This window comes from Ambystoma mexicanum, chromosome 2p (genome assembly GCF_040938575.1).
Source record: "Ambystoma mexicanum isolate Mex_15411 chromosome 2p, UKY_AmexF1_1, whole genome shotgun sequence".
NCBI lineage: Eukaryota > Metazoa > Chordata > Amphibia > Caudata > Ambystomatidae > Ambystoma > Ambystoma mexicanum.
Genome location: NC_090923.1, coordinates 905,401,870 through 905,417,696, shown reverse-complemented (window position 1 = coordinate 905,417,696; position 15,827 = coordinate 905,401,870). Strand labels below are relative to the sequence as shown.

General features: G+C 46.0%; 1 protein-coding gene across 1 annotated transcript in view; it reads right to left on the bottom strand.

The window, feature by feature from the left end:
* Positions 1-15,827, bottom strand: part of TBCB (tubulin folding cofactor B) — a 290,333-nt gene that overhangs the window by 96,045 nt on the left and 178,461 nt on the right. The window contains exon 4 of the mRNA XM_069644621.1: positions 8,152-8,337. Within this exon, the coding sequence (XP_069500722.1) occupies positions 8,152-8,337 (186 nt within the window). The remainder of the gene's footprint in view (positions 1-8,151; positions 8,338-15,827) is intronic.

Sequence of the window (15,827 nt, the reverse complement as noted above, 5' to 3'; positions counted from 1 at the left end):
GCAAAAGAAAGAGGGGTGATAGAGAACACCCAGATGAGAGGGGAAAAGCATCCAAGATTGGACAGCCAGAAGATCAAAGGAAACGAGAAGGAGATGATAATTTGGCTGTCATCTGTGTGGAAATGGTAGGAAAGGTTGAATAAATTAGTGCTAAGAGAAGGATAGTGCAAAGAAAGAAGAGAGCCTTTGGGGACACTGTAGAGTACCTCAAAGGGAGAGGACAGCAGGCCTGCCCAAGTAACAGAATAGAAATGGATCCAACGTAGAACAGAGCCAGAAAGCCCAAGGGAGGAAACAGACTAGCCAAGTAGGATGATCCACATTGTTGAAAGCAGCAGACAAATCAAGAAGAATAAGTACAGAAGGAGGTTGGTTATAGCAGGGAGAAGGTCTGATCTGCAGAAGAGCAGTCTGTCAAGGTCACATAGTAGTTGAGGGAGAAGAGAGTGGAGGTTGTGAAAGGGGGATACCTGGGTATAAAGAATTATTTCGAGAAGTTTGGAATTAAATGGAAGTATGGAGATGGAACGGAAATTGGAAGGGAAAGAGGAATCTATGAAAGGCTTTTTCAATATGGGGATAATAATGGCCTTTTTAAAGGAGGAAGGGAAGCAAAAGGAGTCAAGGGATAGGTTGAAAAGACAGGTAAGGTTTGGGACAGCTCAGAGAAAACAAAAGGAATGAGGAGAGATGGGGAGGGGAGGTGGTAGGATGGGCGCGTGCAAGAAATTGAGCAGTATCTAGATCAGTAAGGGGGAGAAGAAAGAAAGCTGAAGGTGAGGGGATAATATATATGAGGAAGTAGAGGGTGAAGGATGAACATAGAGTGGCGGCTTTGTTAGTGAAGTAGTCAGGCTAATCGGTGGAGGGGTGAGGGGTCAGGACGACGAGGGGCCAGCATATTATTAAGGAGCAAGAATAGAGGTCGGTGGAGGTGAGAAAGTAAGGGAAAACAAATAATGTTTGTTTCTCAGAGAGTAGGAGCACGAAGAGACGAGAGTGCCAGAAGGTCACTGGAGGATTGAGATTTCTTCCAGCAACGTTAGGCCTTTGTGAAGTAATGAGCAGAGGTAAGTTTGAATGTAACTGGGAATGTGGTACTGAGGTCTGAGCACCTCTTACTCCCCCCTGCCACCCATCCTCCCTTCCCCATTCTTGTACATATAGAAAAATGGATACATGATTGAAATATATAGATGTTACTGGCATTAGTGATCATCTATTATACTGTTACTCCCTATGAACTTTTACAATAACAAACAACATCAAGCACACCTTGGGTTTATCCTTTGTTGGAGTGGTTGGCTTGTGGAAGTTGATTTCAGATCAAATGTGCTTGGATGTCATTACCTGCTAAATCAATGGGTGGAGGCACAGTTCATAATATAAAGCACATCACATAAGGATGCCCTTAACCAACAACAAGTTAGAGGGGATAGAAGGCAAAGGAATCAATGGCAGGCTGGTCTCCAGTTTTGCAGGTGGTGCCAGTGCTTGGGCTTGAATGTCCAAAGCAACTTGCAACCTGGTGGGGGAGTGAGCGACAGTCTAATGAAGGAGAAAGGGGATGCAGCCGCATTCTTTGCCTCACTATACATACCTTTGGTATATTGCCAGTGCAGTACAAGGTTAACAGGACTTCCAGTTCAACTGTTACTTGGAATTAACATCTTAAAGCACAAAACGAAACAATTTATTTCAAATTAAATAATTTGACAAACATTGAATAATTCCTGTGAAGTATAGAGAAACTGGCGGTATTCATACAAATCACTGTACATGATGTTGAATCTGAATATTGTGAAATATTTAGGAAAGCCATAAATTACTCACTGTAACCGATTTCTGATGGTTGTATCTGCTTAGATTAATTTGCTGTGCATAGAATCCGACATCTAGTGGTAATCGCAGAGTATTACATCTTTTTTTAGAAGATCGAAAGGGACGTCGACATGGGTGTGACTAACACCATCGCTAACGTGACGTGTATCCAAAATCCCCAACGCGTCTAGGTCCCACTTATTTTTTTTCTGCCATTAGGGAGCCTAATAGTTTTTGATGAGCGAGTACAGGAGAAGGTGCAAGATGTCTATGTTCCTTCTACTCCAAAAGGGGAAAGAGTGGGCGCATGTGAATCTAAGCAGATACAATCAACAGAAATATGATTAAGGTGAGTACTGTATGACTTCTGATGCTTGTGGATCGGCTTAGAATAACATACTGTGCATAGACTAGCGAGCAGTACCCAGAGATGGTGGTGAGATGTGTGAAGGAAAAGTAGCAAAGACATGTCTTGGCACTGCTTGTCCCACCTGAGAATCAGACCTTGAGTGTGTATCTATCTAGGCAGTAGTGTTGTGTAAAAGTGTGCACAGAACTCCAGGTTGCTGCTTTGCAAATGGAATCTAGAGGAACATTTGCAATGAATGCTATGGTAGCCCCTGTGCCCAGAGTTCAGTGAGCTCTAGTCGTGAAGGGTAGACCTCTCTTGGCAAGAGTGCAATACAGTGTAATGCAGTATACGATCCACTTGGAAATAGCTGACGTTTGTTTTCTTAGCGAGTTTGTCTTTTCCAGATAGTAAATTACCGCTCTCCTTACATCTAGTGTGTGGAGGCTCCTTTCTGCCACGTCAGTGGGGTTTTAGAAAAAGGTGGGCAGTTCTATGTTATAGTTTACATGGAACTTTGAGATAAATTGTGGCGCAAAGCGTGGGTGTGTGCGCAAAACCACTTTGTCTTTGTGCAGTTCACTGCCTCTCCTTATAGAGGTGATGGCCACTAGGAAGGCAGTCTTGTAGGCCAGTGTCTTAAGGCTAGCCTTGTGCAATGGTTCAAAGGGGGTGTCCTAGTCTGGTAAGGACCATGCTCAGATCCCATTCGGGAGCTGGGTTGGAGATAGGGGGATAAAGTCTCTTTACCCCCTCCCATAAAGGCTTTAATCACAGGATTCTTCCACCACAAAACCTTGTTCTGGGACGTGGTGTACGCTGAAAGAGCAGCTAAGTGGGCCTTTAGAGAACCAGTACTGAATCTAGCAGGTGAGTTAGGTAAAGGACAATGTCCTTTGGAGAGCAATCAATAGGATTGATGCTCTTGGTATTACACCAGGTAGCAAAGCGCTTCCACTTACTGGAGTAGCAATGTCTGGTAGTAGGTTTCTGTGCCTCCCCGAGTATGGCCATGCATCTCTGGGGGAGTTGAAGGTGCCCGCTCTAGGACTTCAGGAGCCAGGCTGCCAAGTTGAGTGTTTGGGAGCATGGGTGTAGTGTTAGTCCCTGATCTTGTGACGGCATGAAGGGCCTGGCAGTTTCCTGGGGGGTGACACTGACATGGTCATGAGATGGGAGAACCAAGGCTGGCAGGCCCTCGTAGGGGCCACCAGGATCATTGTGAATGGTTCTTGGTGCATCTTGTGCACTATTCTGTTGAGAAGGGGAAGCAGGGAGGAAAAGCGTAGGAAAATCTCCCAGACCATGTTATCCAGAGACCGTGCCCCTCGCAGCGGTTGTGTGGGTATCTGTAGGCATAGCCTGAGCATTGGGCATTTTCCAGAGTGGCAAACAAGTCGATCAATGGAAAGCCCCATTATGCAAAGACGTCCAGTAAAATGTCTCTTCTAGCCGCCACTCGTGCTCTACGGGTAGAGAAACATCTCTGCCGAGTACGTCAGAAGATAGAGTTCCCCTGGAACATTCAATGAAGGTTACCCTTGGGGGGGGGGGTACTCATGCGCCCATTTGTTTAATTTTAATTAGCAGAAATGTAAAAAGTCGCTTGCAATATATATTTGCTTCACAGTTTTGGTTTTTGAAGAAATGTAATGCCCTTTGGTTGGTGATGACACGTGTTTCGACGTATAAAATGTCTTTTTCAAATCAGGGCCAGTGTTTTTAGTTGCATAAGATATCCTCTCAGTCTCTCCATTCAGTCATGGGATAATCCCTTCGTTAAACGCGTGTGGTTTCATTCTTTCCTCGTACGACTGAATGGAGAGATTGAGAGGATATCATATGCAATGAAAAACACTGGCCCTGATTTGAAAAAGACGTTTTATACGTCGAGACACATCACCAAAGGGCATTACATTTCTTCAAAAACCAAAACTGCGTGAAGCGAATATATATTTCGAGCGACTTTTTACATTTCTGCTAATTAAAATTAAACAAATGGGCTCATGAGTACCCCCCCCCCCCCCAGGGTAACCTTCATTGAATTTGCCCTTTCCTAATGGAGTAGAGAAATCAAGGACTCCATTGTTACCCGGGGGAATGCGACCTCCTAAATCCAAGTGTGGAAACTAATACAGAGGGCGCAGAGTTCTACTACACAGGTACCTCGAACAGATTCCTCAATTTCTCACAGATTCCGCTGGAACATGTTGCGAGAGTAGGAACATATTGTGTTCGAGTGCCCACTTCCAGATGTTCTGAGACAGTCTGGATAGCTCTAGAGAGTGAGTGCCCCCTTGTTTGTTCAAGTAGTACATGGCTGTGGTACTGTCTGGGAGGACTACAACTGTCTTCTCCTGGAGGTGTGTCTGGAAAGCCTTCAGGGCCTTGAACACTGCTAGCAGTTCCAACAGGTTGACGTGATTGGACGCTACTGCTGGAGACCACATGCCATGCACTGTCTCTTGAAGGAGCCGAGTTTCCGACCCCCCCCACCCCAACAGAGATGAGTCTGTGGTGAGTGGCCTCTACAGCAGGGGTGGTGAAGGTTTTTCCCTGTGGAAGGTTTTCCCTTGACCACCACTGCATGGACTGAACGAGGGTTGTCGAAACAACCACTAGATCGTGCCACTGGCCTGACACCAGTGGCTCGTGAGCCACTCTTGCATGGGTCGCCTATGCGCAAACTAGCATGAGGAACTGGGAAGACGCAGGAAGCAATCATCCCCAGCAGCCGCATGGTCTTGCGTACGGTCACCTGGTGACTGGCTACATAGTGAGTGATCTGGAACCGCATGTTTTAGACCCTCTCGATGGAGGGAAAGACGAGCCAGTCTTCTGTTTGAATTAGAGCCCCCAGAAACTGTCTGGCTTGGCTGGGGGTAAGACTGGATTTCTTTTCGTTAATAGAGAATCCTGGGTTGAAGAGGAGACCTACCGTCTTCTGGGTATTTGTCTGGCATGTTCCATATGAATCCCCTGTTATGAGCCAGTCATCGAGGTAGGGATAAACGGGGATGGACTGCCTGCGCAGGCGAGACGCCACTCCTGCCAGTACCTCTGTGAACACCCTTGGGGCTGAGGCAATGCCAAAGGTGAGAACCTTGAACTGATAGTGGGTGTCCTCTATCATGAACCTGAGGTACTTTGTGCGCTGGCAACAATGAAATATGAAAGTATCCAACTTTCATGTCCAACGTGGCCATGTAATCCCCCCTGCTGCTGCAGCAGGGGGATTACCTCCTGAAGAGTTGTCATCCTGAACTTTTGAGGTTTGACATACTTGTTCGCAGGGCGCAGGTCTAGAACAGGGCACATTGTGAGATCCTATTTGGGTACAAGGAAGTACACTGACTAAATACCCTTGTTTACCTGGAGAAGGAGGATGACTACGATGATGCCCTTTTCCTGCAGGACCAGAACTTCTTCCAGCAGGATGCGCAGGTGCTCTGGTGACAGGCATCTGCTTCTTGGTGGGTGGTAGTGAGGTGATCGGAGGAACTCGATACAGTACCCGTGGGCGACAATCTTTAGTACCCACTGATCTGATCCCCCTCCAAGATGTGGATAAATGGTGACAGGCGTGCGTGGGAGGGGACCCGTACTGGCTAGTCACTTGGAGGTGGAGGCCGGGGAGCCTCTGGGTGCAGGGTTTCTACCTCTACCCTTGTCCCTACGAAATCCTCTTTGCCAATACTGGAAATTGACAGAGGAGTCATACTGAACTTGGGGCGAGGGGGAGGATTGACCAGGAAAGGACCACCTGAAAAGGCTTAGCTGAAATCTGGCTAAGTAACTTTAAATTCTTGTGCTCCTTTTTTGCCGTTTCCTCAACGTTGTCAACCACCTTCCCAAATAGGTTGGATTCCTCCACAGGCTTGTTAATTAAGGAGGCTTGTGTTTCGAGTTTGAACCCAGCATTTTTTAACCAAGCATGCCACTTGAGTAGGGTGCCCTGGGCAAGGGTGCGCCCTGCGGTTTCAGCCGAGCCCAGCGTGTTCTTCAGGATATTCTGGGTAACTTGTCTGCCTTCAGCCATGACCGCCAGCAGGCGTGATCGGGTAGGCTCTGGAACTTCCTGAAGACCATCCTGTACTAGGCCCCACTGAACATCACTGTAGCTTGCAAGAAGAGCGGTGTTAGCAATCCTCGTGTAGTAAGCTGCAGAGGCGGTGACGTGCTTACCAAGGGCGTAATGTTTTTTGGAATCCTTGTCTGGATGGCATTATGCCGAGGACAGTGGTATGCCCATTTGCTTGTGGATGCTACGACCAAGGAGTCCATTGTGGCATGGCCTCTAATGTAGAGGGGATCAGCGGGCCCCGGGTGAAACTATTTTTCCACACTAGGATTAACTGCCCGTGTAAGGGAAGTGGACAGTAAGGAAAGAGCCAGGTGTTTAATAGAATTTATTAAGGGAGTGGCTTGGCTAACTGGAGCTTTTTCCTGGACGATGTCCTCCACGAAGTCCGAGTCAGGGGCGGCTTTGTGCATAGCAATCTTAGAATGGTCAGCTGCTCTTTCTAAGAGGGAGTTAAAGAGCATGTGGTCCTCAACTGGAGACGAATCTCTCTGCAGAGGAGTAGTGGGGGATCCAGACAGATGTCTGGGTAATTTTTATGTGGCGGTGTGTGCCACGAACCCTGGTCACCCGCCTGGTCACCCGCCTGATCCCAGTCTGGGTCTTGATAGATGGGGTCTTTGTCATAAAGGTCTAAACCTCTGTAAGAAACATCCTGACCCGGGTCCTCCCCAAAAGATATTAATGTGGTGTTCCTGTGGTTCCTCCCCAGAGGGAAACTGAGCACCGGGGGAGGGAAGTTACCGAGATTTAGAGGGGCTGGGGCATGAGTCCACTTCCCTATGTCTCTTCAAGGCACTGTCAAGTTGATGAACTCAGCCATCTTAGCCATACACTCTTCAAACCTCTCCCTAGTCCATTCTGAGGGTCAGCGGTTGGAAAGGGCTGCCTAGAAGGGGGGGTGAACCCTTATGTAAGGCCTTAGCAAGAGGCTGGGGAGCTCATAATAGTCGCCCTGGGAAGAAGGGGTCTTGGAGTCCCCGGCCACCGAAACAGTATCCAAAAGCTTCTCGCAGAGCTTCGGCAGCACCATCGACGCCATAGAGGGTTTCGGCGCACCTTTAGGCACTGCCGCGGCCGGCGACACCACCAAGTCCTTCAGCGTTCGAACGACTTTGGACGGCAGGTTTACGTTAGTGGGAGTTTTAAAGGACCAGTGTGTTCTTATTAAAAATATATCATTTTATTCTGTTACAATTTCATAAAATACATTTTTGAACAATTAGAAGACAATTCATTTCGAATCGAACAAGTATTTTTGTGCAAATAGCGCATTTTTGTGTAGACATTTCTCCTATGTGTATATCACTAACACTTTTGAATGTCTCTATGCAAACTAGATTTGATTGTTACGATGAATGGTATGTTAGTGATATACACATAGGAAAAATGTCTACACAAAAATGCGCTATTTGCACAAAAAACCTTGTTCACCAAAAAAATATGTTGACTGGAAATGAATTGTCTTATAATTGTTTAAAAATGTATTTTATGAAATTGTAACAGAATAAAATTATATATTTTTAATAAGAACACACTCTCTGGTCCTCAGCATGCGCTTTCTGAAACGCATTTATTGAATTTTTCAGTACATAGAGCATCCTCGGTTTAGTAGGGATAGTGTTACAGTCACGCCCATGTCGACATCCCTTTCGATCCTCGAAAAAAAGATGCAGTACTCCACGAATACCACTAGATGTCAGACTATATGCACAGCCTGTGATTTTAAGCAGATCCACAAGCATCAGAAATAAAGTGCCAGAAGCCTGAAACAATAACTACAACAAACAGTGAAATAACAAAATTAGAGACATTTTCTTACCAAATAGGTACAATTGATGAAAATGATCTGATCATCATACCCACATTGCATCCTGAAAGGAGGTTTGATCCAACTCACCAGAGTACATGACTGTTCCACGTTTCGTAGGTTGGCCAGCAATATGGGTTTCACAGCGTGCTCCTACTACAATGGCTTCAGCCAACGACTTTTCTGCTGCCAGCTTCTCCTCAAGGTCGCTCTTTCCCAGGTCGTCATCTTTGAACTGACCCATTTTATTCCGTTTGAGAAATGAACGAACAGAATCTTAATGAAACCAAAAACATAATAGTTAGATGAACTGAACCGATGACGACCTCAAGTAGCTCTTGTAAGAAGGCAATAACAGTGTCAAAATATACGCAGGTTATTCACCATGAAAGTTCTCAGGCAGATCAAAGGAGTTGTAGGATGTAGGGCACCAAACTCACCGCAAGTCACGAACCATAGCATTTTTAGCATATGTAAGGCAATCACACAGGTGTAACTATGCATACCACCAGATTGCCACCAGTTATTTTAGTTTGTTTGGATTTATTTCCTCATAGTGCTCTAGCAGCATGAGAACACCCGTATTCACTTTGGTTTCTTTCTGTTGATGTATTCTGAAATGTGCCTAGGCTCCCTAGGCCCACTTGTTTTGCTCATTTTTTAGGCCATCCAAAGATTGACGACTCCTTTTAGACTATCGTTCATTCTAATTGGTTCAGGTAGGTACAATGGGAATGCTGTTTGCATGCCAGAACCAAGACCATGTGTGTCCATCTGGACAGGAACAGGTTTACCTCACAACTGCCACAGGTAAGGTAAGCCTCACTTGAGATTTAGTTTAATAAATTCAAACCGTTCTTTTTAGTTTGATCAACAAACTTTTACATCAACATAAAATTACATGAATAACATTTACATTCAATTTAGAGAAGACACATAAAACCACGTTTACATTCAAGCTGAAAGAAAGCTCATAATCGACACTAGTGGCTACTAGACACAAAAGCAAAAAATTCAATGTAGCTACCTAAAGTAGGTGTTATTGTAAAGAAGCCAGTGTTCATGTCTACCAATTCCTATTCACATCACAAAGAGCCAGTTTCCTCAAAAAAGCATAACCCAAGAAGAATATCCTTAAGCATATAGCATATTTGGCATCTTTTGTTCAAGTTCAGCGTTGATAAATGCAAGAAACCTTGACAGTAGCAATATGAACTTAACACTATTGCCCCACATTCATGTCATCCAGAACCCTTCTCTTGCAATGAGTGTGCCACCCACTCGATCGATTCCAATAATTTTAATGCGCTCATTTTCAATAACTACAATAAGTCACTAGATGTTTAGAGGTTTCTATCTGAGAGTCTTCTTCACAAAACCTGCACTTGAGATCAGCCTTACTAGCATTTTTTCAGTACCATCTTAGATTCTATCAAGGCATAGCCTTTTATTTAGTTTGAATCTCAGATAGATGTCCCGTGCTTCATTACATGGAAATTGTACTAAGTAAAGTTTGCGAGGTAAGCGCTTGGTGCAGAATTTTGCAACTTCTTTATAAGATTTCAAGGATTGAATCAAGTCTAGGGTTTTACTCCAATCATAATCAAAGAGACGTTTCTTGACATGGAGTAATCTAAATTCGAGGTCTTCCGGAGTGAGGGCCATTTCAGACAATAAAAGTATCATCTTGTCGTATTATTTTGCTATTGAGTCAGCATTTCGAACCGCTATCATTTTTCCTAAATCCTCATATAAGGAGTTTACAGGCAGAAATAACATCCTGGCTAAATTGGAAAAAAGTCGCCAGTGCAATCTAGTGGCTAGTCAGACCTAGCTCCTGCTCGATTATTTAGTTCGGTATGACCAGCTGCAGCACCCCCTTCCAGAGTCCTTCTTTGAGTTGATCAAGAAGATTACCAATGTCTAAAAGACACATATCCAAGGCATATAGAATAATTGCCTCCACTTTGAGCGTGTAGAATTCTAGGAGTGGCTCTAGTGAAAATGTGCAGTATTTGGAGTAAACCAAACACATTTGCATAGATAAGTGTTTGACTTTGTTGTTCAGAGTTTCATTCCACATTGTTGCAGAATTAGTGTCAGATATTTGATTCCCCAAGTACTTAATGGTGGGTGGCCACAGAATTGGTTTATTTTCAGTAGTCCATTTCCAAGTGCACGGTCTCCTCTTCAAATTTCTGAAGATGAAAATGTGCGACTTTGCTAGATTGAAGTTCATGTTGTGGGCTCTGGCATACTCTGCAAACAAAGATACTTTTGTTTGCAGACCAAAGGGAGTTCGATCAAAGATCAAGATATCGGGCCTCATTACAAATTGCCTGGTATGGAAACAACGGTGGCGGTTAACCCGCCGCCCCGGTTATTTCCATGCCGGGCGATCACAACTCCTGCAGGCGGGAGGTGATGTTCCCGCCAGGTCTAACCTGGCGGGTTTAATACCGCCCGCCTGCAGGCGGACGAGGAAACACCGGCAGCATTACATGATGCTGCCGGTGTTTCCATGATCCCCATTCCCATTGAGTCCCATAGGACTCAATGGGAATGGGGATTAACACCATTCCGCCTCCGTGATTACCGGGAAACCGGGGTTGTAATGCCCCGGTAATTCCGGGAATCACAGAGGCGGAATGGTAATACGAGTCCGGAGTTAACCAGGCGGTTTTACTGCTGCGGTTACAGCTGGACTCGTAATGAGGCCCATCGTCTTTAAAGGCGAGCCAATGGATCTTCAAGTGGCCCAGCCTTTCAGGATAAGTGATCGCATTATCCCAGATTTCATTAATGCCACAGAGGTACAGGTTAAACAGGGTTGCTGCCAGGTTGCAACCCTGCTTCACCCCGACCTCAATCGGAATTGAATCAGTGGCTGCTCCCACATTACTCTTCCCAAGTAAGAGGTATTTTGATGCAATTTGGCAATTAATAGTATCAGATAACTAGTGATTCCCATTTGGACCATTTTCTCCCATAGCAGCCTGCGTACCACACAATCGAAAGCGGCTGACAAGTCAATCGAAGCCATGTAGAGTGGACCAGTACCAGGAACTTTAGCTTTGGACAACAGGTGAGCCATTAATGTTGCATTAAGTGCAGTACCCATCTGTGCACTAAATCCAATTTGAAAATGAGATAGGATATTGTTTTTCTTTATGTAGGCATGTAAGTCCCGCAACAGCAGTATAGCAAAAACCTTTGCCTCTGCATCTATTAAGGCCATGGGCCGAAAGTTATTCACATAATTTCTGGGGCCCTTTTTGTATATAGGAACAATGATAGAAGAAAGCTAGGACAGAGGTATATTAGATGTTATTTGAATACTGTCATATTGCACCTTTAGAATAGAAGCCCAGATCTGCGGGTTACGTTTAATTACACAAGGCGTTATGCCACCCGGGCCAGCAGCTTTGGAGTAATTCAAGGCAGAAGTTGCACACTCTATGTCCACAAGTGACCATGGTGTTATCAATAGGGGTAAAGTACATGGCGCAACCATAGTATTGCTTATAAGCATCTCAGGAAGCTGGAACTTGCATTTAAAGAACAGGGACCAGGTTCCAGAAGAAATATTAGAGGACTGATCGAAGTTAAAAGTTTTCATGTCAGCCCTTGAGATTTTGTTGTGCAACTTAAATATCCCCCAGACTCACCAAGTCTATTGCGGTCATCACATTGTACGCTATCTCTGCAAATTATATAGATCGCCTCTCCATGTGCCCTCCCCCGCTAACCTTGCATCCTACTTGTTCCACTCTGCCTACCTCAACCTCACCCCCCCCCAAAATCTACTTTAAAGGTTCATCTGTTGAATGTACACTATGTAAGTACTAAAAAGACATTTTTGACCTCATTCCATCTTAAACCACAGATCTCTTCAAATAGTAATTTCTTACTGTGGTACTATGTGCACTACTGGTCCAAACATCTGCATGAAGCTGTGAGGGTGAAGCAGGCGCTCAGTATTGTACATGTCTTTTTCCTATTTTCTGTGGGGAGTATTTGTATTCCCCATTTTTGTTTTTGGGGAGTATTTGCCAATTATTAGGAATCAAAAGGGGCTGATACTCTCCTTATCTGTAGGGCTGGTTCTCGCTCACTTCTTGATGCCTGGGCTCCATCTCTCGCTACCTCTTATATCTCATCTGCTCTTCTCCCAGCTTGCTTAACCCTCATCTGCCTTTACTAAGCCTGTGGATACTTACTGCAGAGAATCCACTTCGGTGCTGTATGAGCACTCTAAGCGACTAACAAACAATACTACTTCTAAACCAGCACAGATTCCAATCATAAGGGTGAAAGAAGCACAACCCAACAGGTATACTTGCATTGCTACTTTTGGTAACATGGGCAGAGGCACAGATGCAAACCAAAAATAATACAGTGGCATCAAAATAAAAGAATGTCCAAACAAAGTTCTATATGAACATGATCCATGAACTAACAAAAATGCACACAAATAATAAAAACACCACTGCCAAGGCCTGTGAGGGAGAATACAGAGAAAGCAGAATTTAAAATAGAGGAGCACTTTGGGTTGGTAGACCAAGGTTTTCTGGCAACGATTTCAGCCACAATGTACATTTTTAGGAATATGCCTTTAGAAAAGGTGATGCTGGGGGGCTTAAATGTCAATAGGGTCATTTACGGTGAACCTGGGTTACTGGGCACCTTCAAATAGGCCATGCTCTTGTCTTTGTGGCTCAACAGCGAGGAGTCAGTCTTTTTGGAGATGAACTGGGAGTCTGGGCGCTTTTGGCACCAGACTGGGGTCAAGTCAGAGTTGCAGAGATGGGTTCCAACGATGTTATGCCATTCAGCAGTAGCAATGGCTTGCGGTTCAAAGACGCTGGTGATGGCAGGTGATGTCAGATAGGTGGCACTGCAAGATTCAGTGATCTCTGTTGGGGTGGCTGGGCTTCAGCGGCAAGTAGGTACGTTTGGGTGAACACAGTGCTAATTTACTGCAACGGCGACGTGAAACTCGAAGAAGCTGGTGACCAGTTAACAGTGTCATGTCGATGACTAAAATACTCAGCAGGTTTCCGATGCAGAGACAGGAGAGCTAGAGTGTCAAGCACAACCCTGAAACACAGAGGCAGCCGAGCATCGATGTAATGACTGCATCGGCTCCCTTGCATCAGCGTGGACAGTGCTGAAGGTGCCCAAACCAGCGTCAAGGCATTTCAGAGATGCAGGGAGAGCCATGAATCGCTGCCTTGATTCTGTGGTTGCTGGGAGACAAGTGAAGGATTTCAGGGGCAAGTGGTGTCTTTTCTTCTGCCCTTTCCAGCAAGGAAGATGGGTGGAGCGCAATTACAAGGGTTGTCACTTTCAGTGGCATGATCATGCCTCAGATGCAATAGGCAGTGCCCACACAGCAGTTCAACTGCAAACATGCCCTTCTAAGACATGCCTTCTTGTCTTGATGCCCAATGAAGTCCAAAGATTAATGCAATGAGGGGAGCTCCTCCTCCTCCCCTTAAGAAAATGCTACAGCGGATTGGTCCAAAACAAGCCTGTTAGGAGTCTAACCCAGGCTGCAATAACAAGTGTTCTCTGCCTTCTGATGTTATTACCAGATTGCTTTGTCAGCAGGAAGTGGCAACACGGGAAGAAGTTTAGGTTAACCCCCCCCCCCCCGCCTCTGCCCACTTCAAAACCACTCCAGTGATCAGCAACAAGGTCCGAGAGGGCCAATGTCATGTAAAGACTGTCTTTGAATCACTGTTTCCGAGGGAACATCCCAGGGAGGAATCCTGTCTCTTGGGAAGAAGTTGTTGACCTTCCTCAGGCGAATCAGAGAAGCTTCCTGGGTAGGGGGCAAATGGTTGTTGCGGGTACTCCCAAGCCAGACCGCTAATACATACCCAGCCCTGTCATGACTCAAGTCACCTCTCCAAACCGACAATAATAGACATACAAATGCTTGTGACTTTATAACTGTAAACCCAGTAGCCACCATGTCAAATCAGAATGGCTTATGTTGAACCTTTTAACCAAACACCACCAGGTTGTGGATTAATAAACATAATACAAGCACACAATTATTACATTTTGATTCAGAGGCGCTTACAGTTAATAATACACCTCTGCCTGTTGGAATTGTTGGTTACAGAAGAGTTCAGGAATGTACACTTGAACTTTGAACCAGCCCTGCTGACACTGCAGGGCAGCCGCTGGGGGATGTCAGCAGACAGCCACACACATTGCATACTTTGATTTTCGGCGAATCTGATTGCGAAGCCCAGGCGGGAAAGCCAAGTTTGCTGCTTAACGCTGATTAGAGTGTTCAGCAACGCCACTGCCTGTAGCTGTTGCAATGCGATCCCGACTGGTCATCCAGCCACCACCCCTCCCACACAGCCTACATTCCAACACGCCTGCATCTTGCTGGAACCTCTGAACCGAGGTCGAGGTCATTGGAGAGTTACGCTCACCTGATATCCACGGGGCCTGTGATTGCAGTAGTTGCCTGCCGAGTTCTTCAGTGCGATCCTTGGTGACAAGATCCCTTCGCAGGGTATTAGTCTCTTGCCTAGCCGAATGCACTTCGGCGCGTAATTGCCCTAATAACTGGGCAAGTTGGTCCATTTGAGGTCTCCATGGCGCCCAGGTGGATTTTGTTATGAGGCTTCGCGTTCTGTTACGCTCACCTGATATCCACGGGGACGCCTGTATGCCCTGGTTGCCGGATTCCCCCCAGATGTACTCAATTTGGGATGATGTCTTCTATGGCAGGTGGGCCTTGTTATGATGTCTGGCGTGCTCTCCGTCCTGCTTTCTGCGCAAGGGCGCGTAGTTTCTGCGGGTTGAAACGACTGAGTTAACTTCACTGATGCCAACCCATTCAAGTGTCTTTAAAGAGGTAAGTTCGATTATAGTTGTCTTTGAGGGCCTTTGCTTTCTTTTGGGCTATTAATGTCTTTCCCCGATTGTTTCCCCCTTAGGTATGCAGAGGTTTGCTGGGTGCGCTGCTTGGGTTCGGGTCCTGCCGGGATTTATGGACGCGGAGCGTATGAAGAAAGGTAGGTTCAGTGCGAAGTGCAGCGCGCTAATGTCTTTTTGGGCTAACCTGTATTCTTTATTCCTTTTCAGGTTACAATGGTCTTTCCAGAGCGGAACCTGCCAAGATATGCCCAGCCAGGTGAGGAGATTTTGGTTGCTGCTGAGATTGCCGTGAGTAACCTGTTTAACGTTGTCCCTTTTTCTCTCCTCCCCAGGTGCTTCGTTCCGGTGCGAGCGCGATGTCCTGAAGATGCTGCCAACAGGATGGAAGACCGCGAGCAGCTGGGATCGAAGGATGGAAGACTGCAGGTAAGCTGGAACTGCTAATGATGTTCTTTTGTCTCCTGTGCAGGTCCGCGCTTCCAGGAACGCTGGGTACTGGTCTCTGAACACGGTGAGCGTTACGCTGCTGGCTGCAGAATAACGCAATCCACGTTCTTTAGCTTGGGTGTGGTTTATATAGCCTACCCTGTAAAGTAGTCCAGGTAAAGTAGTCTGGGCTACCACACCCTAAAACACTGCACCGCACAGTCTGGTTCTTAGGGACTAGACTGTGTGGGTGCCTCTATGTTGGCTGCAGGCCTCCATATAAAAAGAAGTCCCTTCAAGTCCCATTCCAAATATGAGCCTGGCGCCAAAGGCGCCAGGACTGACTCCAGGAGAGTCTCTGGTGAAAATGCAAGGCCCTTGGGGCCCCAAATGAACCCTGAGCCCTAACCCTACCTGGCATGTGACCATGCCTG